The sequence below is a fragment of the Falco punctatus genome (genome assembly GCF_963210335.1).
Source record: "Falco punctatus genome assembly, chromosome: 18".
Taxonomy (NCBI): domain Eukaryota; kingdom Metazoa; phylum Chordata; class Aves; order Falconiformes; family Falconidae; genus Falco; species Falco punctatus.
Window position 1 is genome coordinate 5,710,106 of NC_137598.1, and position 27,026 is coordinate 5,737,131.

At 45.4% G+C, this 27,026-nt stretch overlaps 2 protein-coding genes across 2 annotated transcripts; both read left to right on the plus strand.

Annotated features, from left to right (window-relative positions):
* Window positions 1-1,317: 1,317 nt before the first annotated feature.
* HOXC8 (homeobox C8) lies at window positions 1,318-24,950 on the plus strand. Its single transcript, XM_080368957.1, has 3 exons — window positions 1,318-4,145; window positions 6,121-13,414; window positions 24,819-24,950. Exons 1-2 carry the CDS (start codon window positions 3,710-3,712, stop codon window positions 6,411-6,413), a joined length of 729 nt encoding a protein of 242 aa, XP_080225083.1. The 5' UTR covers window positions 1,318-3,709; the 3' UTR covers window positions 6,414-13,414; window positions 24,819-24,950.
* On the plus strand, window positions 13,428-26,906 carry HOXC6 (homeobox C6). The gene is given in 3 exon segments (XM_080368929.1): window positions 13,428-25,043; window positions 25,837-26,063; window positions 26,065-26,906. Coding segments are annotated over 3 exon segments (714 nt in total). The 5' UTR covers window positions 13,428-24,643; the 3' UTR covers window positions 26,152-26,906.
* The last annotated feature ends 120 nt before the right edge of the window (window positions 26,907-27,026 follow it).

Sequence of the window (27,026 nt, forward strand, 5' to 3'; positions counted from 1 at the left end):
TTAATTTTATGGGTGAGAAAAGGGGGAAATGGGGGGAAGAAAAATAAAAGGGTGGTGGTGGGAATGGCTTTTTCCCAAAATCCTGCCCGCGCTCCAGTGTTGGAGGGTGGCCGCGGCTCCCCCCGCCGCCCCGAGGTGCCGGTAAGGGATTATCGGTTGTAGCGCGCCGCCCGGTAACCCGCGGGGGCCGGCGGGACCCCCCCGCCCGCGGCGCCGCGCCCCGCAGCGGCCGCGAGATGGCGCTGTTGCCCAATGTTAGCGCGGGGCTGCGCGCAGCGGGGAGCACCCCGCGGCACCCCGCACCCGCGGAAGCGGCTCCGCGGCCGTGGATGGGGGGGGGGGGAAACGCGGAGCTGACTTCACCCCCCTCAAAACCCGCACCGTGCTGAAAAATCCCATAAATAGCTTCCTTTTTAATGGGGGGGTGTGGGGGTGTGTTTCGTTCCGCGGGGAGCGCGGAGCAGCGCTCAGGGCTGACATAAATGCGGGGAGCACATAAATTCATAAAAAAATGCTTGCACAGAGAAATTGCCTGTTTTGAAGTGGTTGTGGGGTTTGGTTTTCTTCCCCTCCCCCCCCCCCCCCCCCTTTTCCTTCTCTTTATTTACGCACATCACGTATCTCTCAAAAGCCTCATTTTGGGGTGGAGAAGGAGGGAATGACATTTTTCAGTGAAGGTCAGGGCAAAGGGAGAGGGGGGGATAAAATAAACTCCGGGAGGGTACAATGAAACACCTAAAAGTACAATACAATCACACCGATAAAGCTACATTCAAGCGCATGCACTCGCAAGACACATCACCCCCCACCCATCCCCACATCTAAACACGGCCAAAACAGTAAAGACAAAGAGCAGCACTTTCCCCAGACAGTAAATGTCAAGATATTTTCCTTAAAAAGAAGCAGGCAATTGCATATATCTTATTTCATGAAATCTGGGAGGGGGTGGTGGGATCCTTCCTTTCACAGATACTGAAGGCAAACATTTATTTCCCAGCCTAGGGTAGGATTCTGAAAGACTCGCTGCACCTCTGCTTATTGCATCCAGGGATAATGATGATTGGAAAAATGCAGCAGCTCTTCCCAATCCCAGCTCCAACTGCACAGATCTGACAACTTCCCCCCCCCCCCCCCCCTTTAATTTGCAGGGCTGCCTTTATTACATGGGCAGGCACTGGGATTTTAAAAATAGAAATGCTATTGATCAGAGGAGGAAAATGGTCACCTCGACTATTAGCTGTTAATTAAGGAGCCTCTGTCCCTAGTTGCTCTTTTTTTTTTTTTTTTTTTTTTTTTTTTTGGGGGGGGTGGTGGTGGTGGTGGTGGTTGTGTTGTTCTCTAGGGAAGGGGTAATCTGGGGAAGGGGGGATGAGATGGGTGATTTCTGTAAAAATGAATATGGTCATCGTGCCGTCCTTGAGATTATTCGGGTATGAAGGCTATTTCTGCACAGCAAAGGTAGCTTGATTCTTAAAAATATTTTCACAATAGGCTGTGGAAAAAATCGCGGTTCTCCTCCATAGGTCATTGTCTGCTTACAGGGAGGAAAAAGCCACCACATGTAGCCTTTCTAAATGGAAAAATACACCCTCGATTTATGAAAATCTAATAAAGGTGGGCTGGGTGGTGGTTATTGGGTCTTCTTCTCTTCTTGGGAAGGTGTCTGCAAAAAAATTCCCTAAAAACAACAAAAAAGGAGTTTCGACCTCAGCAGAGGTTTGAGGCACCCCATGCCTCAGAAAAAATGAGAATATGACCTTTACTGGGCAGAAAAACACACCTCAAAGCAGCTTGGCGAGGGTAGCTGAGATGGTATTTTTCTCCCTCCACTCTTGAAATCGGTCAGAGTCACCCAGGTCTCTTCTGAAAATAATTAGGCTTCCTTTTTTTTTTTTGGTGGTGGTGGAAGAACATGAGGGAAAGATTTGAAGGTCTGTGGAGTTTTGAAGGAAACACGGGGACTGTTAATAACGCTGTGTCATTTAGTGGGTTTGATAATCTTTGCGGCTCTACAGAAAATATTAATTTGCAAAGTGTGTCCTTCTCCCCCCCCCCCCCGCCCCCTCCCCGTGAAAAATTAACACGAATCCTGATGATTTGAAGTGATTTTTTAATGAGCTGAGTTCCTTCATGCAGTCGTAAAAATGAAGTGTCCGAAGTGAAAGGTTGCAGCGAGTGGTCACTTACAGTGCAAAAAGTGGGGGCGAGGGGCACAAATACCCCTCTCAGTAGAAAAAGGCAGGAAAAATCGCTATGTTGAATACCAAAGCAATAATAATAATAATAATAATAAAAAAGAAGCTGGATGGCTATTTTCTACAGGCATGCACAAAAGGGAGTACATACTTTCTGTCTCACTTTGCCTCTTTCGTCCAAAGTAGCTCTCTTTAAGCAATGGTCTACTTTATTCCCTTGGAAGGACGCTTCCCTGTTATTTCCAGCCGTGGATTTTCAGTGGTTGGTTTGAAAGGAAGCAAGGGGTGGGGGGGAAATAAAAAATAAATAACTCCCCATAATTTTCTGCCTTTATTTTCTTTAAAGAAGGACAGCAAGGAGCAGCCAATCAATACGGAGACGCTTCCCTCGCCCGCTCGCTCCCGTTTTGCTTTTGTTTGCTTGTTTGATTCCAATCTTCCAACCACCATCACCACAATAACAACAACACACGCACACACCCCCAAAAAAAAGCAAAAAAAAAAAAGGGGGGGGGGGAGAGGAAATCTGGGCTCAGTGACTCAACCACACCAGAACCCCCCTCCCCTTTCTGCCCCCCTCTAGGTGGGACAAACCCCACCCTCGCAGCCCCCCCAAACCCCAACACAATGACAACAACAACAACAACAACAACAGGGGCACCCCCACCATCCTCCTTGGCAAACGGGTGACCCCATGGGAGGGGAAGGGGGAGTGATGCTAAACACTAGAAGCAGCTCACCCCGATATTTTTTTTTTGAGGGGGGGTGATGGGGAGGGCAAGGGGGGGCTGCTTGGGCTCCCTTTACCTGTTGAGGTTACCTAGGCTGACCTCCCAGCGCATGTATTTGCTGCCATCAGTGAAGAGGCTGCTGCTGGGGAAAAAAAAAAACGGGGGGTGGGGGTGGGGGTGGTGGATATTAATGCGCACCTTCACCCTCCTCTACTCATGAGGTGTGGGTCCCCCCCCCGGTCTCCGGAGGGTTATGTGTGTTTGTGTGTGTCCCCCCGGCATACACCACCTTTCCACCACACACACACACACCCCCCAAAGAAAAAGCGCCCCAAACCGCTGTCATTTGGCTGGCAGGCTGTCTCAGCGTGGCGGAGGGATGTGTACATATCGCGTGTGAGGGGAGAGAGGAGGGAAAAAAAAAAGAAGAAGAAAAAAAAAAAGCCACACCACCGGGATTTTGAGGAATTTGCCTGTGGTGTTAAAGGGAAGGAGCAGAGTTACAGAGAAATTGAGAGAGAGAGCTCTACCTACCGACAGATTACAAGAGAAGTCAAGAGCACCGAGAACCAACCGTACAGACACACAGAGGCACCATGAAACGCCTTTGAGATCGCATTAAAAAAAAAAAAAAGCCACTAAAAAGCAGGACTTGAGACAGTCCAGGGACAATCTCGCACTAATCTAGAATTAAAGCCGTCTTTTTTTTTCCTTTTTTTCTCTCTCTCTTTTTTTTTTTTTTTTTTTTTTTTTTTTTTTTTTTTTTTTTTGCATGCGAGGGTCATGAGTTCCTACTTTGTAAATCCTCTCTTTTCCAAGTACAAAGGCGGTGAATCGCTGGAGCCAACTTACTACGACTGCAGATTTCCACAAAGTGTTAGCAGGAGCCATGCTCTCGTGTATGGTCCGGGCACTACTGCTCCCACCTTCCAGCACCCTTCACACCACGTCCAAGAGTTTTTCCACCACGGAACCTCCAGCATCTCCAACTCTGGATACCAGCAAAACCCATGCGCCTTGGCGTGTCACGGAGACGCTTCTAAATTCTATGGATATGAAGCTCTACCGAGGCAATCGCTTTATGGTGCTCAGCAAGAGACGACTGTTGTACAATATCCTGACTGTAAATCGTCTTCCAACAGTAACTCTAGCGAGGGACAAGGGCATTTAAATCAAAATTCGTCTCCCAGTCTCATGTTCCCATGGATGAGACCTCACGGTTAGGACCTTTTTTTCCTCCTCCTTAAATGTTTTCCTTTATTTTTTTCTCTCTTTCTCTCTCTCTCTCCTCTCTGTCTGTCTGTCTGTCTATCTATATATATATGTATGCATATACAAGCACAAACATATGTAGACAGATATAAACATGCACATACACACATATGCATACATATATATATATGAAAATATAAATATAAGGGGCATAGATGTAAAATATGGCAGAAATGAGCAGTTTTGTGCTAATGTTTCTTCTTTTTAGGAAGACCTTTGAAAGCAAACAAGACAGCAGTTACTAGAGAGCAAGCAAGGTGATTCCCTGCAAAAGGCTTAAATCACAATAAAGTAAAACTTGTTTTTTATTGCTTGCCTTGAGGATAGGCAGTAAGATACAGCTCCCACGAGGTTGTTTGCATGTTGATAATACACTGCTCTTTAAAATGTCATATAGCCTTTCATAACCGCTTGGAGATGAAGCCTGAAAGGTGGGAACTTGTATAAGTATTACTAATACTTTACATCTGTTTCTTAAAGCCTGGAGATAAAAGTTTAAACAGAAAAGGAAACTTAGCTCAGAGCTATGGGGTGGGGTGGAGAACAGTCTGCTGTGCTGGCTTAGGAAAAAGGGGGTGGGAAATTCAAAATAATTCGGGCTGAATGGAACTTTGCTCATGTGAAGTCCAGATAATTGCACAGAAACTTAAATACTTCAAAGTACAGGTTTCCCCCACCTAAGGACCAAGGTTGTCTAGAAGCTTTGTTAATTCAAAACATGTGAAGGTTAGTGTTAATTTTAAGGACAATCAGAGCCCCGAAGTTTCTCCCCTATCCCCACCAAAATTTAACAACAACAATAAAAAAGAAAATAGAAAGTAGTTCTGGCTAATGCAGAAAGGATGTGGCCCAGAGGCTGGGAGATAGACGCAGAGGAAAACATGTTATTTATCTAAGCTTTGACATAGAGGTAGTCTCAAGGATGCAATCATTTCAAACTGGAGCTTTTTTTTGGTGTGGTGTATTTTTTTTTTTTTTTTTTTACAAATAGATTGTTTTTCTCATTAAGAGAGGACTGTGCAGAAGGAAGTGCAGGGGCTCAGCTGCACATACCTCAGTCCTCTTTCTTTCTTTTTTGGCTATTGCTGTAAATGTCCACGTCGAGTTGTTTTAAATACTATCTCTGTGTTTGCACAGGCAAATACCCATCTCTGTCTGTGTGTGCTTTGCAGACACACAGCCCTCAGCGAAAGGGCAGGGAGAGGGGGTTTAATAGAAAATTCAAATTCTCAGGACATAAATACCAGCAAATAGGAGGACCCTGAGTCTGTATTTTGAGAAGAATATTTGGAAAAGGAAACCATAGTTGGGCATTTTGAGGCGGAAGGAGAGACAGAGAGAAAGAAAGAAAGAAAAAAAGAAAGAAAGAAAGACAGAAAGAAAGAAAGAAAGGACAGAAAAGGAAAAAAGAAGGAAGAGAAAGGAAGAAAGGAAAAGGAAGAAAAAGGAATGGGGAGAAGGAGAAAAGCTGGAGAGGATTTTATGGTGAAAAATGCACCTTTCATAGGAAAACATCTTTTTTATAAAATGGAGCTGCCCACCAGGACTCACCATCCAGAATCACCTTTTAGGAAACTGGAAAGGTCTCTTTTGTGAATGAGCTTGACACATACCTCCCTGCACCCAGCCAGGGCTGAGCACTCCCCAGGTAGAGCGAGGGAAGGCAGCTGACTATCAGCATTAATAACAATATCAGCCCTATGATTATTAATAAGAACCCAGCGACTTTCCTTTAGTGCCTTTAATATGCAAAGGGTTTACAGGGGGGTTTTTTCCTTTTTTTTTTTTTTTTTTTTTTTTTTGGGGGGCAGCAGTTTCTCTAGGAAAATCGAGGCGAGGGGGGCTGGGGGGAGGGGGGGGGGGGGGAGCAGACCCTCCAAAGCGGGAGAATTAAGAAGTTATTTGATGTTTGTGTCCTACAGCTCCCGGAAGACGCAGTGGCAGACAAACTTACAGCCGGTACCAGACCCTGGAGTTAGAAAAGGAGTTCCTCTTCAACCCGTATTTGACACGGAAGCGGCGGATTGAGGTCTCTCATGCCCTGGGACTGACCGAGAGACAAGTGAAGATCTGGTTCCAGAACAGGAGGATGAAGTGGAAAAAAGAAAACAATAAAGATAAGCTGCCGGGGGCCAGGGACGAGGAGAAAACGGAAGAAGAAGGGAATGAAGAAGAGGAAAAAGAAGAGGAGGAAAAAGAAGAAAGCAAGGACTGAGTTCTCAGCCCCTTGAAGTCTCGTTTTATGGCAGATGATAAATCGAGATGTTTACGACGGTCATTTGCTTTTATAGAGTATAGAATGGAGAGGCTCACACAGCAGTAACTACCTGTCAAACAGTTGTAGCCTTTTTTATTGTCATAGAAACTTCCCCTACTTTCCTCGCCCCCCCCCCCCCGCGCTTTTTTTTTAATAGCTGCGTTTTTAGTTCAATAAATACATAGTTGGTTTGACTGCAAGAGCAGGGAGAGAAAAAAAAATTTAAATGATCCAGCAAAGCAAAACCACCCCCAACCCCCAGCAGTCCTAAACCAAGCCTGGAAGCAAATGTCACTGCTTGTCCCCTGCTCCCTCCGCTCCCGCCTGCGAAGCTGCACCCATTCGTGGGTGCAGAATATGTATTTATTTGCACAGCTTTGACTTTGCCTTTTTTTTTTTTTTTTTTTTTAAAGCCTGGTTTTGCCTTTCCTGAATGACCCTAGGGGAAGTGTGAGGGTGCTTCCAGCTTCCTTAGCTTGTTTGTGTAGTGTCTGTCTATCTGTGGAGATCTCCATTCCTACCAGCCATTTATCAGTTCCCTTGGAGGGGCCGTTTCTGCAGCCCCTGCCAGATAAGAAGAGGAGCTTGGAGGGTGAGCATACCTGGTAGCGCCCGCAAACACACACACACACACACACACACACACACATAGACCCCGCCATTTCTATAGGACCGAGGCTTGTATATACCTTGATAGGCCAAAATACGCAACCCAACCCCTTCCTTATTTCTATAGGCGCTGTTTACCCTTTGCTTGTGTGAGCACTCGAAATTCTTCATGTACTACCTAAAGGGAAAACCTGCAATAATTATCAAATCTATTAGCAACAAGGGGCTTACATATCCTAAATTTTACTTGGTCAGAATTTATTTAAGAAAGCGAGCAAGAGAGCTGTGTTTTTGCCCTGATGCAAGCTACTAAGTAGCATAAAATAATAATAAAAATACAATAAAAAATCCCAACCAACCTTGTATTGTACTTTATCACTACCTATAGAAGGAGTCATGCTTTGAAAGTATTTGTAATGCGGTTTTATTGTCGTTTGTTGCTGCTTATTTTCTTGGAAAAAAAAAATCCCAACAACTGAAACTGCCTAGTTGAGAACGCACAGTATTGTATTATTTTATTGTGCTTATACAGTAGTGTAGAACTAAATTGCACTGAATGTATAGTTATCTATTTGTCTTGACTTATCTGTTAATGCAACATGCTCGAAACAAAAAAAAAAATCGTCATTTGTTTTATGTAAAAGCATAGTTCTGCGTGTTCAAACTCTGAATGTAGCAATTACCGCCAGAAAAAGAAAAAGAAAAAAAAAAACACTTCTGGACACAGTGGATTTGTATTGTATACGTGAGACATTACGTAAATAATAATAATAATAATAATAATAATAAAAGATTTTAAAAGGACTGCGTTGCCTACAGCACTATGTCTCTATTTAAAAGCACCCACACTTACACATCACTCAGAGTGGGCTCTGACTGATATTTCATCCTTCGAATCATCTTTGGCAAGCTTCAAAAACCAAGGCTCATCTTTATTTGAGAGGAAATCAGAGCATCTTGGCTCAGCCACCAGCAGCGGAGGTGGCTCGGGGGGGGGAGGATTGCCCCTCCTGCCTGGCCAGAGCCCGAGCGGGGCATCTCACTGCTGCGGTGGCAAACGCTCATTAGAAATGGCAATGTTGCTGCTAATTGTCTACGTGAAGCTGTAGGTCCTCCGAAAAAAATAAAAATAAAATAAAAGATTGCAATGACTCCAGCACTGTTAAGTCGTTCTTTGCTATGGGTAAGGCTGCTTGGTGGGGCGGGAGGGGGGAATGAAGTACATAAAGGGTCTGCGGCTGGATTTGTGCTTCTCCCAGCTGGGAAGGGGCATCTGAAAGAGCTCGAAAGTGCAAAACCCTGGTCCCGCCTGGCTCTGGAGTACAGAAACCCCCTCCTGGCTGGGCTGGGCTGGCAACCAGGCAGGGGACGCCGTCCGCCCCTGTTCCTGGGTGCAATCCGGTGGTCGCAGGCGATCGTTAGGGAGAGACTGAGAGACTCGAGAGACATTAGGTGTGCATTAAAACCTGCCTGAACCCCGCGGGAAGGCTCTGGGCTCTGGGCTCTGTGGCAGCACCATTTCCCTATAGGAAAGCGGTGCGAAACACGCCAAAAAATGAAGTTGGCAAGAAAACCTTGTATTTATTTATATTTCCCCCCGCCCGAGGTGCAAAGCCCCTTTTACTCTCCCCTCAAATTCATACCTTCTTCCCCATGGACACCATACCTAACGTAGCACTTGCTTTTATTTTACAATGACTATTACTATATTACTGTCATTATTATCAGCACCATCATTATTGCTATTATTTTATTTCCTTTATTGTATCATATTTTATGATATTTACAGCAAAACCTGGCGATGATGCCTTCACGTCTCTCTCCTACCTCTCGGACGGGAGGTGAACTTTCTAAATAATTCTCTTACCACCAGCCTCATTTCGTTGAACAAAGTCTATTGATCTGTTAAACTGGGTCTATCTCTCCCTGTCCGCACACACCCCCCCCCCGCTGATAAATGGAATACATCATCTAGAGCCCAGGGATGCAGTAGACGGGATGTTTACCCAGATATTGTAGATAAGGAAGCCCAGGGCTCCTCACACGCATCCTGATGCGCTGAGCTATGTCTGGAGGCTCCTCTGTTGGCTTCAGACATTCTTAACCCAAAACCCACCAAGCTTAAAGGATTTAAATGCCTCAGGGCTTGAAATTGCTGGACTCTGCCCAGGAGGGCTGAGGGGGGCGGGGAAAAAAATTTAAAAAAGAGAAATACTGAAGTTCTGCGGCACGCAGGAAAACGGGACTCGGGTGGGTGCACCCACACTCACTTTTTCGCTGCTTTCCCCCCCACATTTGCAGTGCGGGCCGCCCCGCTTTGCAATGCCAGGGCAAAATGGGGGGGGAGGGAGGGGAGAAATGCACCGCTAATGGCATCAGTGGGGTCGCATCCTTCCGGGGGATGGGGCTGAGCGGCTGCGTGTGCAACGCGTGCGTGCAGCTCCCGTGGGTGCCCACTCCTTGGTTGCACAAAATACCAACACGGGCAGATCTCGCCCCGCTGCAGAACCTGTAATGTCCTCGTTAACCGGCGTTAATCTCCCAAGAAATACATAAAAAACACCAATAAGGTTTATTTTAGATTTTTCCATGTCGAGGGCAGGCAAGGAAGGTAAGCAGTTTTATTAGTCATAAAACAGAGTGGTTTATTCTAACAGAGCTTTTTTCTTGGGGGATATTTATCCAGCATTTACAACAAGGGATTTCCCCCACACACACCCCACCCCGCTTTGCTATCATAGGATGGATGTCTGCTCATTCATTCCAGCGATGAAAAAATCCGTAGAAATCAGTGAAAATAAAATACTTTCTGTTATACTGCTAAAAAAAAAAATCGCGATAAAGGCTTTGCATAGAAAATATCCTCCCAGCGAAGCGCGGGGTGTGTGGGAGAAGGAGAACTTATCAAAGTGTTTAAAAATAATAATAATAATAAAAAAGAAGCTGCATCCGCACTCTATCCATCATATTTAAATCCACAAATCTAAGTAGTTTTACGCGAACGAATACTACAGAACGACATTTATCTATCAAAAGGGTCTGGAGTTAAATTATTGAAACTACAGCCGCAGCAGTTAGTTTTGGGGTAAATGTTTATGTTCTGTAGTCAACACAAGAGAGTCTCATCTTCAGATGACATCCAGTTATTTCTGTAATCACTCCATCATTTCAAGAGAAAAAGAGAAGAGACCATTTTATGGGGGAAAGTAATTTGAAAGAAGATTCGCTCTCCACAAAGTCGCTTATTCAGAAATGATCATAGCTTCGGTATTACTGAAATTAGACTCATCTACCCGCCTGAAGTAAGAAATATCGTCCTATTCCAGGCTTTTTATTAGCCAATCAAATTTCCTTCGGATCTCCATTTGTGATTTGTGAAAAATATAATTCCTCGAAAAGCTGAGTTTGAGCATATTGCTTATTTTCCCTTAATTTATTATTCTAATCACAGCCGCCGCCGCGCGATAATGCAGCCATTAGGCGAAAAAATTCGTTTAGATTTTATACTCCGAAATGGGCACGGATTATATTTGAGAGACAACGAATTTCTCGGGCATTAAATTTTTTTTTTGCGCGGATGGAGGCGAGAAAGGAGGGAGGGGAGGAAGATGCGCGGGGGCAGAGGTGGGGGGAACTTTGTGAGCTAGATTTGTAAAAAAAAAAAGAAGGCAACTGCACCCCCCCTTTTTTTTTTTTTTTGGCTCGTCCTATTTTTTCCTCCCAGACTTAGCCCCCCCCTCAAATTCACAGCTTTTTTATTTCCCGCCCCCCCTCCCCTGAAAATACCTTTGCTAATATTGGGAGAGGGGAGGAGGTTTTATAGAGAGGGGGCGAGACGATCGTCCGAAATCCTCCTTAGCAAATGTGTGCCCAGGTTACTTTCTGCCTGCCAGGATCAAAATATCCTCTTCACATTATGGAATTTATTATCTTGTCTGCTCTCTGGAAAATGGGATCTCCATTGTGCTCGGGAAGCTGTTGTGGTCGTAGTTTCCCCCCTCGTAACTTTTAACTACCTGTTATAAAATTTATTGGTGGTTTGTAAAGTGAATAAAGTAATTTCCCTTCCATCCGGTTGTATTACAACCTTTGTGTTGTTTGGGCAGACAGACATGCATCCAGCCAGGGGGAGAAAAAAATAAATAAATTAAAAAGGCAGGGAGTGAGGACCCCCCCACACACACTTCCCTCCACACCCCCTCTTGTTTTATTTTCCTCAATTAAAATTAAATCAAATCGCGGAAATACCTGGGGAGAAAAAAAAAATATTGTTTCTGTGTCTGGAAATGTGCGGGTAGAGAGGGAAATGGGTAGGAAAAATTGCGGCAAAATATTTTATCTTCCTAATTTTCCGGCTGCAGGAGCGCGGTGTGTGCGTGGCCCTGGAAGCTGAAATTTGGGGTTGGAAGGTGTGGGGGGGAAAATGATATCTATCTTTCCGTGAGGAGAAGAGGACCAGAGAGGCGGCTGCTTGCAGGGTTTAATGTGGAGGAGCCCATCTGAGCAGGCTGGGCTTTGCGGTTGCCTATTTACACCAGTTGTGGTTGCGGGGTGCCTCCGGAGCAGGCCTCCACACGGCAGGAAAATGTCGCTCCCCTTCCAAATCAATATTTCCCAGCCGTCTACACGCCCCCCACCCCCGACCCCCCCGGCTTGAGGGGAGAGGGGGGGAATCAAAGGGGTAAAAAAAAAAAATAAAATCCGTCTTTTATCAAACATCGCATCCCCGACACCGTGGCGTGGTAAAACAAAAGGCTGGGGGGGCTTGCTGGAGGGAAAATAGCATAGAAAAAAAAAGAAAAAAATATGTTTAAGTGCTTTAAAAACATGTATGTATGTGTCCAACCAGCAAATCATAAAGCTGGGTGGGTTTGGGGAATTCACTGAAAGGGATGCGAGAGTTTCTGGGTCAATACCGCGCCTTCGGCTCAAGTTTTGGGTGTAATTCGGGAAGTTCCAGGTGCCCCCCAGGCTGGGTCGGGCAGCCGGGGAGCTGCGAGGTGCGCGGGGATGGGGCGGGGCGGGGGGTAATGGGGAGCTGGGGGCGGTGGGAAGGTGGGGGGGGACACTTTTTGCCCTGGAAGGCTTCATGTGCAGCCGACACACCCTGCGCAGAGGGTCTGGCAAGGCGATCCGGGGTGGGCAGAAACAGTAATTTTCCCTATTTTCCCCTCGAGCATATTGTCCTTGATTATTAATTAAATGCTTTTAAAATTAACATGCCCTCATCACTCAATGTATTTATTTCTCAACTCCACTGTGCTCCATTTTGATCTCCGCTTGCCCTTCTTCCTCGATGTTTTCTTATCCCCCCCCAATTAATTAAAAACACCGAGACTAATAACGCTCAGCGCTAAAGGCCAAATTTCCTTAGTTTAAAAAAAAAAACAAAACGCTGAGAATTAACCCGAGCAGCTAATAATCATCAAATTAAACGGAATCTATCTTTAAAAGAAAAAAAAAATAAATCCACCCTCCCTTATATTAACACCATCGTTTAAAAGATTAAAAAACGGGGGGGGGGGGGGGGGGGCTGTGAAGGAGGGGGGGCGTAAAGGGAAAAAAAATCCTAATATTAAAGCAGAATTGTATAAACATGGCGACAGACGAGAGCATTTGCACTCGTCACAAAAAAATGCAACGCATTCCTGGTTGTTTGCAGAAAATTTACAGCTGAGCAATAAAAGTTTACGACTGAATCACAAGTTGGATTGGCCACAGGAAGTCATGTGGACTCCATCCATGAACGTGAACTTTTTATTGTGGTTTCTCTTATGACTCTTTCGCAGTAGTCTTTCCTTTAACAGTCCAAGCAGTGCCAGGGGTAGGATGGTATTTTTCCCCCCCTTAATTATTAGCGTGATGATGATGATGATGATTTTTTTTTTTTAGCAAAAAAAAAAATCTAGATTTTTTTACCCCACTCCCTGTCTCCTTGGGGTTGGAATTCTTGGTTGCTTTGGGCATTTTGGCATTAATGAGTTTACTGCTGCGTCTGGTTGCCGCCTCCTATTCCCCACCCCTAGGGGCAAAACGCAATGCATTTCCTTTGCAGGATGCGATGATGAGGGGGCACAAGCAGTTGTAAATACCTTTTTTTTTTTAAGCGAAAAAAAAAACAACCCTGAGACAGATTCTTCCTTCAGCTTCCCCCATCCCTTGCCCAACCAGAGAAGAACTCTTTTGCTTTTGTTTCCATCTTTTTTCCCCCCCTTTTTTTTTTTTTTTTTTTTTTTTTTTAATGTTTCTGTGGAGCTGAGCTGCAGCGTCAGTGGATCAGAAAGAGGGAGAGACAGAGAAAAAAGAGAGAGAGTGAGAGAGAGAGGGAGAGGGGGAGACAGGAGCCTCTGGTAAGTGTTCCCTTATTGGTTAAAATGTGTAACTAATGATCCATAGCCCGGGTGTTAAGGATAATGATGCATCGTTGTGCGAGCGAGGGGTGTAGCTTGGATATGAGGGAAAGCTGCTGCGGGGCGGCAGAAATGCAGTTAATTCGGGAGGGGGGGGAGAAAAAAAAAGGATTTGCTGTTGCTGATGTCATATTCGGGGTGCGGGGAGGCAGGTCGTGGGGCGCCGGAGGATGGGGAAGTAGGGGGGGGGGGGTCGGTGTTGGGGAGGGGGGTGTCGCGTTTGAAGAAGGGAAAAAGAAAAAAAACCCCAAACATATAGATGGATAAATTAATCCTCCTAACTTTTCCTTTAAATAAATAAATAAATAAATAAATAAATAAATAAATAAATAAATAAATAACGGGGGGAGCGCATGCGCCGAGGGGCCGGCCCGGCGCAGCCCGGGTGGGGCGTCCAAGGCTGCCGCTAGTGCCATATTTAATGAGCTGCACTGCTAATTGTGTACGCAAGGCCCGGACTTGCACGCCCATCCCCCCCCCCCCCCCATCCTACCTTCCCCCCCCAGCGCCGCCCCCCTCCCCAGCCCTAGGGCCGTCGGCCGCGGCCTGCGCCTCTTCCGCGGGGCTGCGTGTTTCTCTCCCGGCAAAATAATTAATATTAAGCGCGACCTGATTAACAATCAACTCTTTGCATCCCAAGAGCTCCTCCCTTTACTCGTTTTCTTGCAGCCGGACGGGTGTAAGTTCTCCGGAAAAGGGGCTTTCATTGTATTTTAGTGAATTTTATGGAATTTTAGTGAATTTTATGGAATCTCACCCCCCTTGCAGAGGAGCGGTTGAAGCAAGCTCCATGTTGTAAAAAATAATCACAACAATAACTTTCAGGAGCGCTCTGGTTTTCCTGCGAAGTGGTTAACACGATGTTGGATTTTCTATTTTATTTGCACGCAAGTCCCTCCCCTTTCCCTTTCCCTTATGTTTTTTGTGGTGTGGTTTGGTTTTTGTTTGGTGTTTTTTTTTTTTTTTTTTACACCACCTCCCCCCCTTTTCCTCCAGCAACTTTAATTCAGGTTTAACGGGTGAGATTTAAAGCGTGACCCTTCCCCTGCTAACCTCCTCATCTACCTATCCATCCACCTACCTCCCCACCTACCCATCCATCATCTAATCTTATCTATCTCTCTGGATGTACCGGTGCCATGTAAAGATATATATATATATATATATATAAAAAATGTAGTGACTTCATTTCCTCTCGAGGTTGTATTTCTCTTTCTTGATAAACCCTCTGTGTGTTTAAAAAACAGTAATAAGGAGCGTGTGTGTGAACAGAGCTTTGCTGCTGGTGATGCCAGCCTGTGCACGTATAGGGCTGGATGTATACATATATAGGGCTGGACATTAAATAATCCCTTTGGGGGAGGGGTGGGAGAGGCGATGACAATTTTCTCGTTTATTATAAGCGATTTTGAGGGTTCCCCAGTGTGGGGCCGTCTGCGGGAGGCTGGGGTTTGGGGAGGAAAGAGGGGAACTGGAGGCTGGGGGGGCTCCTCGCTTTCTGCCTTGCTGCTTTTTTGGTGGTTGTTGTCGTTTTCTGGTGGTTTTAAAATAAAAAAGGCCTCCTCTAATCTAATTTCCAGCGCGCGCTGGCAGAGGTTAATTAGCGAAAGTGGTTTATGAAGTTCTGGGCTGGTTTCTGGTGGCGCTGTGTTAAATTTAATCTTGGGGGGCTGGAGGAAAAAAAAAAAAAGACTGGGGGACATTAAAAAAATAAAAAAGGCAAGTTTCCAAAGTTGGCTTCCCTTTTCTTTCGAGAAATCTGGTAAATCCTTGCGCTGTCTTTGGGGCTGGAAATTACCGGCCGAACAAAACCCAGCGCCGCCGGCCCGGGCCCCTGCCCCTGCCGGGGGGGGGGTGTCCTGCCGGTTTCGCAGCCGTTGCCTTTGAGACAACAAGCGGTGTGCCCGCTTATTTTTATTTTCCAAACCCGAAATAAACAGAGGGTTCGGGGGGAAGGAGAAGAGGGAAGAGCCGGTTCTGCCTTGGTTTTGTTCGCTGGGAAAATCCCCGTTGCGCGGAGGCTCTGCCTGTACCTCGGCTAGTCGTAAAGACATTTTATGAGCAAACAATGAGTGTTTATTGGAACCACATGATTACAGAAATGGGATCTTTTATTGTTTTCAGACTTAAATCCGTCTGTTCCCCCTCCCCGAGCCCCGGCTCCCCGCTCCCACCAGCGCGGGGATGCTCCCACCGCCGCCCGGCATCCAGCCTCCTCCCACCAGGCCTGCAGCCCCCAAAAACATCCTTAAAATATATTGATTTTTTCCCTTTCCCTTGACGTATTGTCATCCTTCAGACACAGGCAATGGTGAGAAACATTTTTAGGATGTAGAGCTGGAATAACGCAATGATTTATATTCTCCGAGATGTGTTGGTTTGGTTTCTTTTTTTCTTTTAATCCCCGTCTAAACCAGAGGAAATCAATTGCTGCTCGATTCTGTAACATCAGGGATTACAGAGAAAATTGCCACGTGTTATTGACATGGACTTTCCGGAGAGAATAGATTTTCTTCGACAGATGTAGTCGGTGGAGAAAAAATAAAATTAAATGGGATACCACGGAAATTTTTAAACGGGAATTCCGCTGTCCCAAGTGCTTCCTAATTTATTTATTGGGGTGTTTGATTCCGAGGTGCTGAGTGCGAGCCTATGAAGGACGTAAACAGTCTGTGCCACACGAGGAATTTACATTTTATTCGAACGCGTACACATTTCGCACATATAGACCCGACCGTAAACCCGTTTGATATGATCTTCGCCGCTCGTGGGCGTTTATCTCCGCGTATATAAAAGCGTGTTACGATCAAATATATATAAATACAGAGCATGAACGTGTGGGTGTATTATTATGCCAAATCCGCCGTGTTGTAAGAGCCTGGAAAAGACCTGTAACTACAAAGAAATGATTAGAAAGAAGCGATTTCCCAACTTGTGTGAAGGAATTTCTGTTTGGGGAACGAATTATCCAAACCCACCAGAAATAACGTACGATTTGTATACATAGGCAACCGGCACCGGCGTTAGGTGTGAGCGGTGAGGGTGGTGGTGCTCAGATCGATTTGCGATGGGGGCCCTATCTTTGTGGTTATTTCCCCAACAAATGTGATTTTTAGTTTTTAATTATTTTTTTAAGGACTGTATTTCTATCCGGAGCTTTATGCAGCAAAAGGGTTTGGGTGGGTTTTCGTTGTTTTTTGTTTTGTTTTTTTTTTTTCCCCTGAGATATAAATTTGCAGAACTCGGCGTGTGGAGGAGAAAAAAAAAGGCGAGGGGAGATAAAAAAAATTAGTCATAGAGGGGGAAATACACTTTGGGAAAAGATGATGCATAACATTGAGGGATCAAGAATTTTATTTTCTGGAGCAGATAGTTGGAGATCTTGTTACGTTTGTTGGCAGGGTTGGTTTAATCCCTGCAGCTCGCCCTATCCAGAAAAAAATGGAGAAAAAGGGGTGAAAAAAAAATTTTCATTTTCAGTGGAACTCTTTGAGGTCAGGGCTAAAAAACATAATAATAATTTTAAAACAGAAGGCCTTTCCCTATCGCAGTTGAGGTGGCACCGGGGAGCTGAAGTGTGAGGTCGGGATTTGGGAAGAAAAGTGAGGAAATCGGGGCAAAAGCACCCCTAAATCTGAAGAAGGCGATTTTTTACGGGGTGTGTGTTTGTGTGTGACCTCCAGCCTCAGAGGGGGAGAAAGATGCTGGGGAGGAGGAAGGCGAAAAGCGGCTCCGTCTCCCCCCCCCCTCCTCCCCAGACACAAACACAATAAAAGGCAGAAATCCCCGAAATTGCGGTGTCTGGACGCAGTCTGCAGGGGACAGGCTGCTCGGGTCGCCTTTGTCGCATGGGGACACACCTTGCTGTAAAAGTCTTTGTCCCCAGACTAAAGACCCCGCGTTTCAATGGGGGGCGGGGAGGGGAAAAATAAAAGGGGTGTGCGTGTGAGAGAGACTGGGAACAAGGCAAAAAAAAAAAAAAAAAAGAAAGAAAAAAGCCAGAAAAAACCACTGAAAATCAACAAAAAAACCCTCTAACCCCTCTCAAAATCACCCGCCAGACAAGGTCCAAGGGATGCGGGGGGCGAGGGTTTTTCCCGCAGGTGGCCCCCCTCGTCCCCTTGTCCCCCCTCTTTGAGTGTTTAAATTTCTGCCCGTTTTTGTTTACTTGTTTTGTATACTGCCACCAAGTGACAGAAACTTGCAATTTTTTGCAATTTGGTGCCTTTCCTCCCCTCCCCCCCCCCCCCCGCCCCCGTCTGTCTGTGTGTGTAATTGTGGCGGGAGGGGGGGTCCTACAGGGGGGACGGGGTGTGGGGTGGGGAGGGAACCCTCGGCTGGGAGAGGGTGAAAAGCCCTGCAAATCTTCTGCCATAAAAATAAAATACCACTTTTCAAAGAAGTTTTAGTACCTTGAACATTGAGGCGTGTGTGTGTCTCCCAAGCCCCCTCCGCATTCACAAACTTCCCCAACTTTCCCAAAGCCATTTGAAACTCCTCACTTGCACTTTCTGCTAATTCAAGGCGGGTTTGGTGTTTTTTATTTTATTTTATTTTATTCCTTTCGTTCCGTGTTATCGGGGTTTAAATCATTCCAATGTACTTGAACTCATAAAAATAGATAAAGCATGTGAACTCGGGAACGGTATTTTCCCCCTGAAAATATGAGTGTATTTAAGCAAATCCTGAAATATTAAATTGTTGCTCGATTAAAGGCGATGTAAATGTATAAATTCAACAAAGTGCTCAAGAGGTTGTCTCCAAATATATAGTTTAATTCTGCCTAAGTGATCGCCTCTAAAAAAAACATCATTAAGGCAACTATTATTGTTTCCTGAATTATTTTTTTTCCGAGCCACCTATGATTAAATTTCTGCCTTCATATCTGCAAAGAATAAAGGATAAAACTGCCTATAGTTAATGACAACAATTTTTCACTCCTGAGTTATCCTTGCAGAACGTAATAACATCCCACTCCTTTTTATTTTTAATCTCCACACCCAGCAAAAGTAATTGCACCTCTGCATACATGTACATATAGATATGCATACAGATACACACGTGTGCAGCAAAATGTCACCTTTTAGAATTTTACGCCATCAAGCCTTGTCCGTGACGGGTGTGACGTCATGAGCGCCACTGTAATTTTTTCGCTTCTTTTAATGTTAGGGATTTTAGGGAATATTTCCACTCCATCATGAAAAGAGACCCACGTTTAAAAGGGAAATATTAATTAAAAGCTGGAAGGCAGATTTCAGCAGCCCACCACCCCCGGGAAAGTTGCTACGTGCTACCTAAGCAGGTTTTACCCCGGTTTTGGGGCAAAAAGAGTATTTTTCTGGATCAGATTGAATTAAGAAACCTAATTTATCCCCACTTTCACCCGAGGAGCAACCAGGAATGTTTCCGCAGCCGCCAGACACCTCCCTATAAACAAAGCACTGCTCCGCGATTTTACATCCCCTAAAATATGAGGTTTTGGGGTTTTTTCCCCTCGCTTTTTGGGGCGTCCCCCTTCCTAGCGCTGATGTGATTTATTTCGAAGTGCGTTTAATCAGCAAATTAAATTTAATCGAGGCGGTGTTGCAGGGAAGGGGGGTTTCTCCCTTGTTTTTTCGCTGCTCTTAACTTTTTGCAACGTGGCTACTTGGTAATTTAAGACCCAGCGAAGTCCTGTTTCCGTGGGGAGATTTCGGTGCTGCCTTCTTTTGTTGGGCTGAGATTCGCCAATAAATCTGGGAAGGAGAAAAATAATGAAATAAATCACCACCCCCCCATTAAAAAGAATATTTGAGAATTAAAAGTCTCCTCCCGTCGCGACATCATCGCGGGGAGAAACCTACATGAATGTTTTAAAGTGTCAGAAAGCGTTTTCAAGCCTCGACAGAATGCAGAGGGATAAATTTCAGAAGTAGGAACAGATTAATTTCTCTTCCCCACACACCTCTCGGTTTCCTGGTTAACAGACATGTGTTTTGACAATTGCCAGAATTCTCCTTTTTTTTTTTTTTTTTTTTTCTTTCTTGTACCTTCCAGCCCCTGGAAATGTGTGCAGCGACCGAGAGGTTTTGCAAGCGAGAAAAACCTGGTTTTGCCCCCATTGATATTATTATTTTATTTTATTTTCGCGCTCAGCATTACGACTTGAAGGGAGTCACCCTGAACTTTTGCTGCACTTTCCTAAAGCAACACTGAGAATAAAATAAAGGCAACAAGAACACGTTTAAGGCCATTTCCCTCCACCACGCTGGGAAAAAGAAATCAATAGGAAAAGGCAAATAAATGACTCGTCTGGGCAACTCTATGAGCAACACACGGGGTGGTAAATACTCTTCTTTATCCACCTAGGGCGAAAAAAGGGGTTTTCGGAGGTTTGCATTAAAAAAAAAATAAATAGCAGAAACGGCGCTGGCTATATTTTTTTCCAGCTCCTCTTCTTGGAAAGATATGGGGGGGAAATGGGTGTTTTCTCTAATTATGACGCTGTGCATCTTGGTGCACAAAATGTCTTTTAATTAGCAGATAAACCTCCCAAATAGGCCACCCTCTTCCAAACGCGGTATCTGCAGCCCCGGAATAAAACTTTAAATAGTCTATGGAGCTCTGAATAGAAGTATTGAGGAGAAGGAGAGATTATTATTTTTTTTTTTTTAATTAAGAGCTGCCCAGACTCTGACTCCGAGCTTGTAATTACAGAGAATAGAGACAAAACAATGCGAGACATTTCGGGCTGGGGGAGAGGTAAATAAACCTCCACATAAACCTCCAAGAGCTTGTTGTTTTTATACTTTTGCCCCTTTCTTTTGGGGGGTATGTGTGTGTTGTTATCCCTATTTTGTTTTTTTAGTATTTTTTAAAGCGTTATTTACAGCACAAAGCAGTATTTGACTAGGAAAACCCTGTTGTAAAGAGCAGGAATAAATTCCCAGCGAAAGACCCAAATAAATAATTAGGACTCACGTGTGCCATAAATGTCAAGTTAGGGAAAAAAAAAAAAAAAGCAAAGGGGAGGGGGGAGGCAGAGATCCCAGATACAAGGTGAAATCAGTTTAAATAAAAAGGCTTTTAATGGCATCACTTGTATTTACCTCTAAGAGCTTCGAGTATTTAATCAGATGTGGGCGCGCAGCCTCACGGCCAGATGTCAGTGGTGTGCGTGGGTGTGCGTGTGCCTTACACACGCATAGGTGTGGGCATTTTTGGGCGGGGGGGGGGGGGGGGGGGGGAAGGCTAAGGGTGCCCCCCGTTTGTGCATCCCCAAACAAGCATTTTGGCAGCAGTTTACAGAAAAACACCCTCACTCTGCTTGAATAATTTTAATTTTTAAGGGGGAGGGGGGGCAGGTAGTGGCTCCATGCCCCAAGCGGGCGGGCACCTCCCAGCCCCCGACCACGACACGCGTGGGGTGTGTGTGGAGCCCTGTCTCTTGTCCCACGCCGGGATCTGCCCCAAGCGGGTAACGTGGCTAGAAAGAAAGAGACACACACCACACCATACTGCCCACCCCCCAAAAAAACACCCCAACCCAGAGAGCTGCAGGGCTGAGCAGGAGCTCGCTGCCAGTAGCGGTATCTGCAGGCTGTTCAGGGAGGGAGGGGAGGAGGGGGATGGACACCGATTTGGATTTGTTTCCTTTCAGTAATTACTGAGGGATAGAAAACACATGTGTTGGGATTGCTTTTTTTTTAAAAAGCTTCCCCCCCACCCCCCCACCCCAAATCAGTTCATCAAATCGCTAATTATAGCTAGGAGGGGGAAGGAAATCTCCCGACACATTTTTTTTCTTTCTATTCCCCCACACCCCCCCTCTGTGTGAGCATCAGTGGGGGGAAGAGGAGAAAAAAAAAAAGGGGTGTGTGTGGAATATGGCTTATGAGTGGTGAATGTTATTTCAGATTTCTATGGGCGCTTTTCTTTTCTGGGAACAAAGAGCAACTCCTATTAAAGAGCTACTCGAAGACTTGTACATATTTCTACTGCTGTGTAGCACTTTTAATAAAACATCTGTTCTTGCTTCTGCTGATGAGTTTACATAATTGTTTGCAGACCAATTTAACCAGAAAGCGCCCCACATATTCCCTTTACATGTTTTCATGGGGGAAAAAATAAATACCTTTTTGGTAGTGACATATATTGATGAAATACTTTCGAGAAATCCCCAAACTGCTAGAAAATATCAGGGGGGGTGGGGTATATCCAGTGCATTCAAAACGTGAGGCTCAGGAATTGCAATGAGTAAAACATACTTTAATGATGCTTCATTTATATTTGCAGGAGCTTTTGGGGTGGTTCTGCTCTGGGATGTTTTTTTTTTTTTTTTCCTCACCCCCTCCTCTTTCTCTCTCTTTTCTCCCAGAAACCTGATTTTTAACGTGGGGAGAGGATCCTATTTTAAGTTTCTTTACGGCAGCTGGTTTCTGTTCACTATAAATCGACCAGACTTTTAAGACTTGCCCTCTGTTTAGAGAAGTAATAAAACACTTAACTTTCTCGACTCCTAGTCACACGGTTATCACACAGGTCTCTGATACAACAGCCCCCGAGCACCTATACAAAAAAAAAAAAGGGGGGGGGGGAGGGAGCAAAAAACAAACAAAAAAATAATTAAAAAGGAAAAAAAAATACCTTAGAAGGAGCCCTTCCAGCAACTCCTCCAAAGTTTGGCAAGCTTGGCGTGGGTATAAATGCCCTTCCATAGGTGCAACTCCCCACACCAATCTGCCCTAGCAGAGGTCCAACCCATCTAGCTATAGCTACTTTTCATTTACTCGTCAAATTACATCGGGCTGTAAGCAATACATAAGGTAAGACAACACGCCAATAACTGCAAAGCCCTCATTCATCCATCTCTCCCTCCAGTCCATTTGTTGGACCTTTGCAACAATTTAATATCTGGAAGCAGCTTGCATGGTCAGTGGTGGTTTCCAAAGTAACCCTGCCCTGAAAGGACTTGGCTTCGGAGGAGATGTGCCCATGGCTAATAATATTTGCAACACATCCCTGGCTCTCCAGCTCTGTCCAGCTGAGAGTGCCTCAGCCTGGGGGTTTAACATCTCAGCAGAAGGCGGACAAAAAAAAAAAAAATTAAAAAATCCCCCCAGTAATAGCGTTTCTTCCCTAGTTTCTTTATTTTCGCCTCTTTCTTTGATTCCAGAAATCCCCGGGCAGGCTGTGGGGAAAGGGGAGAGGGAGCAAAGTGAAAGGGGAACGAAAGCAAAGTGAAGTTTGCTCTTTTTGGTGGAAAACGCCTGTAAATCTTCCCCCTGTACATGAGTCTTATATCTGTACCAGGCTGGCTCCAAGTTGGGCAGCCTTAGGTGGGAGCCAGGCTGCGCTCCCTAACAAGGTACATATGCTAAACAAGATGGTGCACACTTCCAGCTATCTCCTTTTTGGTTAGAAACTTTATTTTTTCCCCTAGTGACACTCAGGGGAAGCCTTAACGTTATAGAAGATGAATACACGAGCTTTTTTTTTTCAGTTGTAGTCTCGTTTATGGTTTTATTGCTACCATTGATTACTTTGCTTTGTTACACAGAGGAAAAAGAGCATAAAATCCTTTGGCATCCGGGTTTCTGTTATAGCTGGGGAAAAAAATATACACACACACCCCAACCTTTCTTTGTCAGCTAAAACCTTTTAGGGATACATCGCTAAAAAAATTAATTAAGTCTATTGATTGGGAGCAAGACAAACAAATCCTCTCAGTTTTGAATTGGGTGTGCACCCACAAACCTTCCTCTCCCCAGTCCCCCGCACCCTCACATTCAAAATAAAAACGTGGACACGATGGAGGTTTAAAAAAAAAACCAATACAAAAACAACACAGAGGAGGCCAGGGTTTCCCTGCCATAATTGAATTTTTAAATAGCAAGCCACCAGAATGATAAAGATACCTCGCAATATTTACAGATCAGCAGGTATGTTTTACATTTAAGGGGCAATTTATGGCTCTAGATTGAAATTAAAATTAGATTAGCTGTCTTCATTTCAATTAGTTCTAGGTGCAATCTACCCAGAGAAGATAGAATATAATCCCCCCTTTCATCTAACTAAATATTTGCTATAGAAGTTTCCCAATCAGTTGTAAATATCTGCAACTATAAATTGCTGCAAACACAAACACGAGGTTGCGTCCCCAGCCCAGGCTCCCCATTGCTCTCCATTACAAATAAAAATCCTCTTTTTTTTTTTTTCCTGTTGTTGTAGTTGTTGTTGAAAACGTAAATATCCTCTAGCATTGAAAATTAGCAGGGAAACGTTTGAGGGGAGAAATGTCAAACTAGAGGAGAAATCTAACTGCCAGGTTAACGTGAGTTTGCAATGTTGGGTATTGCTTTTCTGGATGTCTTTTTTTTTTTTTTTTTTTTTCCCCTCCCCAAGACAGACTTTGGGAAGGCTCTGAAACACGTTATCAATTCAGAAGTCGCCATGTTTTCCCCCCTCTCTTTATGTAATATTTTCTCATCAGGAACACAACCATTTGATGCCATAATATTGACCAATGCTACATGAGAACAAGAAGGGGGGGTAAAAAAAAAAAAAAAAGGCGGGTAATTTATGGCTTAATATTCTGTGGACATCTGAGATTTATTACTGTGAATTCTGAGCTGTTTTATTACAAGATATTAAGCAAACATTTATTAAAAAAAACCCCAAAACACACACACCAAAACACAAGCAACATAATGCACAGACTCACAGACGGTGCTTTCAAACCCCGGTGTCTATTAGCAGAAAAGGGGGGTGAGAGTGGGGAGGGGAGTGGGGGGGAAGGAAAAGTTAAGCCTGGCTTAAGAAATTTGTGGCACACCCCCCCCCCCAGCCCAGCTCCCTCCCCAGGCACGACCCCCAGCCCTGGCTCTGGGAGCGCTCCTCTCCCCACCGCATCCTCCCCATCCTCCGGCACCCCGGGGGTGCTGGGGGGGCTTTGGGGGTGCAGGACTTACTTTCCATGCCCACTTAGTTTCAACTAGGGAATCAACAGAAGCAAAAGCAATTTTTTCCCTTTTTGACACCCGCCTCCCCATTGGCTCCCCCCGGGTCAGCTGACTTTGTCATTTTGTCTGTCCTGGAGCAGAGCCTTCCCTATAACAATCTAGTTCAGACTACAAACTGGAGACAGAAATAAATATTAAAGAAATCACACAGCCAGGTATAGAGGACGATATGAATTCCTATTTTACAAACCCATCTTTATCCTGCCATCTAACCAGTGGCCAAGAGGTGCTTCCCAACGTAGCCCTCAATTCAACTGCCTATGACCCTGTCAGGCATTTTTCTACTTATGGAGCAGCCGTTGCTCAAAACCGGATTTATTCTTCTCCTTTTTATTCACCGCAAGATAATGTTGTGTTTAGCTCCAGCCGAGGACCTTATGACTATGGATCTAATGCTTTTTACCAAGAAAAAGACATGCTTTCTAGCTGCAGGCAAAATTCTATGGGACATAATACACAGACATCAATCGCACAGGATTTTACCAGTGACCAAAACAGGAACACTTCGCAAGAACAAAAAACTAGCATTCAAATATACCCATGGATGCAGCGTATGAACTCCCACAGTGGTAAGTTTTACAGCTCGGAGATATAAATTAAATAAACTGAACCATCTTTACGACCTTCTCCCTAGCAGAACAGGCTGAGCGACTTTTTATGGCCCCATAAAAACAATAATATAGCTCCTTCACAGTTGCAGCTACAGGCCTTTTATTTGTTAAGTTGTTGCAAGCAAATATGGCTTGTTATGCTCTTTCTAATTAAAAGACTTCGAGAGTGTAAAATATCTATAATAAAGTGCAGCGAGCTCTGCTCGGGAGTTAAGCACGAAATATTACCGGGGTAAAAATAAGTTTTAATGACGGGTGCGGGAAGTGCGGCGGTGGCGGGTTCCCCGCACCAAGAGGGGCCGGGGGAAGCTCCCACTTCCCCCCCCCCCCGCCCCGCCGCCGCCTCCCCGGCTCCCCCAAATCCTCCAATTGGCAGAAATAATGTGGGAAAAAGAAGGGGGGCGGGGGGGGGGGGGCGGGGGCGGGAGCAGCATCCCGGGAGAAAATGACCCGGGAGAAAACGCTGCGCGCACAGGGTTAATTTAATCCAAAAAAAAAAAAAAAAAAAAAAAAGAAAAAAAAAAGAAAAGAAAAGAAAGAAAGGGTATTTTAGGTTTTTTTTCGAGGTGGGGGGGTGCTGGGGAAGGGGCAGGCGACCGCGCTGCCGCCGCGGCTGGGGGTGGGGGGAGGAGGAGCGGGGCGGGCGCGGGGTTGCGCGGGGGCGGAGGGGCTGCGCGGGTGCGGGTGTGCCGCCCCCTCGGCGTTCTGCCGGGCTGACGGTTTTTAGTCTGTTTTGTCTCGGCATCCCTAGGAGTGGGCTACGGGGCCGACCGCCGGCGGGGCCGCCAGATCTACTCCCGTTACCAGACCCTGGAGCTGGAGAAGGAATTTCACTTCAACCGGTACCTGACCCGGCGGAGGCGGATCGAGATCGCCAACGCGCTCTGCCTGACGGAGCGGCAGATCAAGATCTGGTTCCAGAACCGAAGGATGAAATGGAAAAAAGAAAGTAATTTGAGTTCAACCCTCTCCGGGGCGGGGGGGGGGGGCCGCCGCCGCCGCCGCCGACAGCTTGGCCAAGGAGGAGAAGCGAGAAGAGACAGAGGAGGAGAAGCAGAAGGAGTGAAAAAGTGACAGCTCGGCGGCAGGACCACCCCACCCTCCCCCCCCCGATCCTCCCCCCCCCCGTATTTATCACTGGCACAATGTTTGGCTACTTAAAAAAAAAAAAAAAAGAATAAATAATAATAATAATAATCGGGGGGGAGGTTAAAAAAAAAAGGTCTAAGGTGGAAATGTGGACACCCCCTCCCCACCGCTACACAGCCCCCCCGCCCTCCGCTCTCTCCAGTGACCCCCACCCCGCACACGCATCTTCGCCATTGCCTATTTATCTAACTCGGGATAAGACTGTTTCAAGCCGCACACTCCCCCCCTTCCTCCGCCTCCCTCCCCCCCCCCCAATTGGGCACCCACCCTCCGCTGTGCCGGGTCGGACTCTGCCCAGTCCCTTCTCCTCCCCCCAGCCAGAGCAGTTCTTCCTCCCCCGGTGAAAAATATGATTTCCCTGAGAAAGCTCCTTCCACCTAAATATAGCATTTCCAAGAGCATCCTCCTTGTATTTAAGCAGATACCTGGGCTCATCACTGCATACTACAAACTGTGACAGTTTCTGTGTGAATATTTTTAACTGTGTTTGTGGTACCTGTATTTATATTTATGTTTAGCACTGTAATGTTCCACAGTATAAAGTGAATGGAGTTCTATAGCAGTAGAAAAGGGAAAAAAAATAATCTTGTGTTACACCCTCTCATGTATAAAGGTCATGTCCAGAGGACTATGTTGAGTATTTAATAAAAACTGAATATTATTTTTAAAGTTTATAGAATGGCCTCTGAGCTTCAGTTGAAACCTTTCGTGTTGATAACAGCCTGTTAGAAAGTTCACTTATCTTCTGTGTGTTGTTCCTGAAAATCAGCTCCCTCTCTCCTTTTTCTCCCT

Bases quoted from the DNA above. Each gene is read 5' to 3' on its own strand.
- HOXC8 (XM_080368957.1), top strand. From the start codon at position 3,710: ATGAGTTCCTACTTTGTAAATCCTCTCTTTTCCAAGTACAAAGGCGGT. The intron at 4,146-6,120 runs GTTAGGACCTTT...TGTGTCCTACAG, and splicing joins CCCATGGATGAGACCTCACG to CTCCCGGAAGACGCAGTGGC.